Source organism: Arachis ipaensis, chromosome B7 (assembly GCF_059453495.1).
Source record: "Arachis ipaensis isolate K30076 ecotype BB chromosome B7, ASM5945349v1, whole genome shotgun sequence".
NCBI lineage: Eukaryota > Viridiplantae > Streptophyta > Magnoliopsida > Fabales > Fabaceae > Arachis > Arachis ipaensis.
In genome coordinates this window covers 16,203,670-16,208,809 of record NC_142442.1, presented here as the reverse complement: position 1 = coordinate 16,208,809, position 5,140 = coordinate 16,203,670, and the positions used below count along the sequence as shown (strand labels likewise).

The 5,140-nt window shown below is 27.6% G+C and overlaps 1 protein-coding gene across 1 annotated transcript; it reads left to right on the top strand.

Annotated features, from left to right (window-relative positions):
• Positions 1–4,147: 4,147 nt before the first annotated feature.
• LOC148550438 (uncharacterized) lies at positions 4,148–4,822 on the top strand. Its single transcript, XM_088494489.1, has one exon. It carries the CDS (start codon positions 4,148–4,150, stop codon positions 4,820–4,822), a length of 675 nt encoding a protein of 224 aa, XP_088350615.1.
• Positions 4,823–5,140: the final 318 nt, after the last annotated feature.

Sequence of the window (5,140 nt, the reverse complement as noted above, 5' to 3'; positions counted from 1 at the left end):
TCTGATAGATTGGCATAATGTATATGTGTGGTTTTAAAGGGGTGAGTCAGCCAATAGCATTATCGATCGAAAATGTATTTTGTTGGCCCATACAAAGAAAAAAGAATTGAAAATATTCTTTTAAATTAATTATTTATTTTAATACCAACAAAAAAAATATTACTGATAACGGTAAGATCGTCTATGATGGTCATCAGGTATATATTATTAATTATTATATCAGAGTAAAAATTTACAAATATGATATAAGAATAAAATTATTTTACGAACTATGTTGAGATCGATAAAATATATTATTAGTTTGAGAATATTTTTTTAAAAGAGTCGTTTAATTGATCAACTAAAGTTTTTAGTTTATACTCTTTTTTTTGAAGTAGACCAAAATTTTAAAAAAAGGTAGTTAAATTATTTTGTTGAGAGATAAAAATATTAATATTTAAGTATAACATTGTTTGTGATATTGTTGTAATATACAGTAATTAAGAACAAAAAAAAGATATTTATTTTTTGTGTATTTCTGTAAGAAATTAGAAAAATAAATATAATAGAATGAATATTAATAATTATAAAATTTAGTGATTCTACTAGCATGAATTCAAAATAGAAATAGTATTTATATATTGAGAAAAATAAATATTAATTCTAATATCTAAGAGAGTATAAGTAGAACAAGTTCGGAACAGTAATAATATATTTTTTTGAAAAATATATTGATTGTAAGAAAAAATAATGTCAAATAATTTTAATTTAAAAAATTATGAAAAAAATATAAAATTATTAGAAATAGAGAATGACATGAAAAAAGAAGTGGAGTTACTAAGTTAGACGTACTAAAATAATATATTTTATTTATGGGTTTAGTTAATACGTGTTATAAAGACACATGATAAATTTATTATTAGTGAAAAATTTTAAATATTTTTATTTAATAAATATACAATAAATTTATTAAAAACTTAAATTTTTTATATTTTTAATATAAAAATTTTAATTTTATAACCTTAATTAATATGTGTTTTAAGAGCACAAAATAAATAAATTTTTTTTAATTATATTTTTTAGATTACAATATTTTATTATGAGTAATGTTACACATCTAAATTTTTTTATGAACTAAGTTAAACAATAAGATTTAAAATAATATTAATTATAATTAATTTTTGTTATATTAAATTAACTTAATTAAATTTAGTAGAAGTGTTCAACTAAAGTCGACTTGCATATATCCCTTGTAAATATAGCTCAACTCTATTACCTTTATATTCTCCCATCTTTCAGTTGCTCTTTACAGTCTATTTCTTTCTTATCTCAAGGATATAATTGTCATTGCTAGCTTAAGTGTAAACAAATCTTTTCAAGTTACCGTTTCGTACATGACATGCCAGTACTCTGATAAAGTACACTGGAGTACCTGAAACGTATTCATATGTATGTATTGCGAGACTTGGCAGCAAAGTATGCGTGTATATATATATATATATATATGAAAGCGTTTCAAGTGAGTCAGTGTTTTTTAGTAATTGAGTCAACAATGAGTATGTGATCAGATTAGAAGGTGTTGAGTTTGAATATTGTGGAGATGTCATTAATGCTAAGATTGCCTAAAGAGAAGGTGCATTTCTTTTAGCCAGAAGACATTAAGGCAATAGAGGAGCCAAAAGCCGGGACGGATGTATGGAGGGCAAGTGGAGGCCGGGCCCAGCTTAAAAAAAAAGTAGTAGTCAAAAACTCAACCCAACCCAAATAAAACATAATAGTTTTTAAAATTTTTTAAATCCCTAAAACTAATTCTCTTTTTTCACGTTTTCTATTCTGTTTCCTCACGAGTCACGCGGCGCCCTCACTAAGTCACTGTCACAGTGTCACTGTAAGTGTCTAGTGAAATTTTAAATCATATACTCATCAATTAAAGCAAGGACGCAAGGTATTCATTTTATTTTTAAGATTAATTCTCTCTTATTATTTTTTTTAATGAAATTGATAGTGATTTAGTGAAAAAATTATTATTATTGATATTTAATTAATAAAAAATACTTAGATTTTGTTTATTCATGTAAGTATATAATTATTTGAGTTTTTTTTTTCAGGTAAAAAGAAACTATAATATTTTATGATGAAAAAGCAAAGTAAAATTGATGCAATTTTTAAGAGAAAAGTTACTAATAATATTGGAGTTCAAACAAGTCAACCCTCTCATCTTATTTCACAAGAAGTTCAAGTAAGTAAGCTCTCTAATCTTACTCAAAATACACAGCAATATAAAACCAAAGTACCAAGATTAGAAAGAGATATTGATATCTCTTTACTAGAAAGGGATCCAGGAAAGCGACGTCCAATTTGGCAGTATAATGTCAATGAACGTGATAAGATTCGTAGAGCATACATAATAGTTGGGCCATACCAACCAACAAATATTAGCTATCCAGCTTCTGGTAATAACAATCACCGTCGATATTTTCAATCTTCTTGGTTTAAGAAATTTTCAAGTTGGTTAAAATATTCACCAGAAAAAGATGTTGCTTATTGTTTGCCTTGCTACTTATTTGGTAAATATTATGGTGCTCGCAATAATGAAAAAATGTATTTTCAGAGTTAGAATTTAGTAATTGGAAGAAAGTAAATAATGGGGTAAATTATGCATTTGTATGTCACGAGGGTTCTATTCCTAATTTTTTCCATAATTTATGTGTGAAATCTTGTGATGATTTAATGGCTCAGTCTAAGTATATAGACAAAGTTCTTGATAGACATAGTGATGAAACTATTGCAAATAACCATTTAAGATTGAAGACATCTATTAATGCTATTCGATGGCTTGCATTTTGTTAGAGAATTATTAGAGAATCATTATAATCATTTTAGATCAGTTAGTATCGTTTATATTTATATAATATATCTGTGTATTAATTGTAGGATTCTATGCCTTTATTACTTTGATTCTTCTGGCACCTATATATACCCCTTGTATATTGTATTCTTGATCAACTTGAATAATACACAAAACACTTTTTTTAGTTTGGTCTCTTGTTTCTAACATCTACAAATCTCAAAACCACAGACATTTGTTCTTGCTTTGACTCATCTCTTGCTTCATCAATAATTATACAAAATTTAGAATCACCAATTCATTTTCGAATTGTTGCACACACTTTTCTAGCAAAGATATGCAATATATCTTTCTGAACACCGGAGATATATATTGAGCATTTTCAGGAGCATTTTCAAGGACAACATTATTAACATTCTGATTACAAGAAGCTAAAAGCTTAATTAACTCAATAAAATTTCCTCTATTCAAAGATCCAGGACTTTCATCATCGCGTCTAAATGCACATGCTTAAAATGTGTTAGAGAATCGTAATCTAAAATGATTCTAATAATTCTCTAATGATTCTCTAACAGTAGACAAGCACGGTTGTGTTCAAGAAAGATTTTTTGATCTTATACGTGTTTCTGATACATGTTCTTTGACATTGAAAACAGAAATTTCATCAGTTCTTTCTCGTCATATTCTTGATGTCTAGAATCTTAGGGAACAAGGGTACGATGGAGCTAGTAATATGCGTGATGAATGGAATAGATTGCAAGCTCTATTTTTAAAAGATTTCCCTTTAGCTTATTACATTCATTATCTTCCTCATTGATTACAATTAGCACTTGTTTCTGCAGCCAAAGAAATTTGTTACGTTCATTAATTCTTTTCAAAACTTACACTAATTGTGAATGTTGTGACTGTTTTTCCCAAACGTCATGATCAATTAAGGGTTGCTCAAGCAAATAATGTTGCAAACTTAATTGCCAATGATCAAATTGTGACAAGTAGTGGACTTAATCAAATTGATACTTTGCAAAGAGCTGGAGATACTAGATGGGGGTCTCATTTGAATTCTGTACGTAGCTTGTTATGCATGTTTAATGCTACTTATGAAGTTCTTGAAAAAAGCACCGAAGAAGATAATTTCTCCACTCGTGGTGATGCTAGTGCTGCTTATGATGCTATCACATCCTTTGAATTTGTCTTTGTTTTGTATTTGATGAGAAATATTTTGGATGTTAGTCATGATCTTTGTCAAGCTTTGCAACGAAAAATCAAGACATATTGAATGCTTTAACTCTGATTTCTACTACCAAGACTTTAATCCAAAGAATGAGAGAATCAAGTTGGGAGGCTTTCATAAAAGAAGTTATATTATTTTGTGAGAAACATGAAGTTGAAGTTCCTGATATGAATGCATTGCATATTCCTAGAAGAGGCCGAACTCACAAAATTATTGATCAAATTTTAGTGGAGCATCATTACCGTGTTAATTTATTTTTGGCTATAATTGATACACAATTGCAAGAGCTTAATGGAAGATTCAATGATAATATGGTGGAATTGCTTACTTTAAGTTCAACTTTAGATCCCAGAGATAATTATAAGTTTTTCAGCGTCAACAAAGTATGTGAATTAGTAGAACGGTTTTATCCAAGTGACTTCAGTGACCAAGAGAAATTTCATATTAGAATGCAAGCTCAACATTATGAACTTGATGTTCCTAATCATGTTGAATTAACTAACTTGTGCACAATTTCCGAGTTATGTCAAGGATTAATGAAGACAGAAAAGTCTTTAACATATCCTTTGATTGATCGTTTGATTCGCTTGGTATTAACTCTCTCTGTTTCAACTGCTACAACTGAGAGATCTTTTTCAGCTATGAATATTGTGAAGAATAGACTCAGAAATAAAATGGAAGATGAATTGCTTGCTAATTGTCTTTTGATTTACATTGAGAAGAAGATTGCTGAAAGATTTGACACAGATTATATTATCGATTAATTTTATGATACGAAGAATCGATGTGTACCACTTCGTTAGTAAAAAGTACACATTTTTTGTACTTTAAATATACATTCTCTATCAGTATATTTTGATAATACATCTTACATTATAATTTATTTGTATATATATTTTTTATATTATATATATTATTGGCCCCATGATATGGATCCGTCCCTAGCCAAAAGGATGTTTTAGTTTTCTTATTTTCTGAGCCTTTAAATTAAGTCCATTGAAATTTATTGGATTTTTTTTATAAATAAGTAATTTAAATATTTTATTTATGAATATAAATAATTTATAATATATTATTATTTT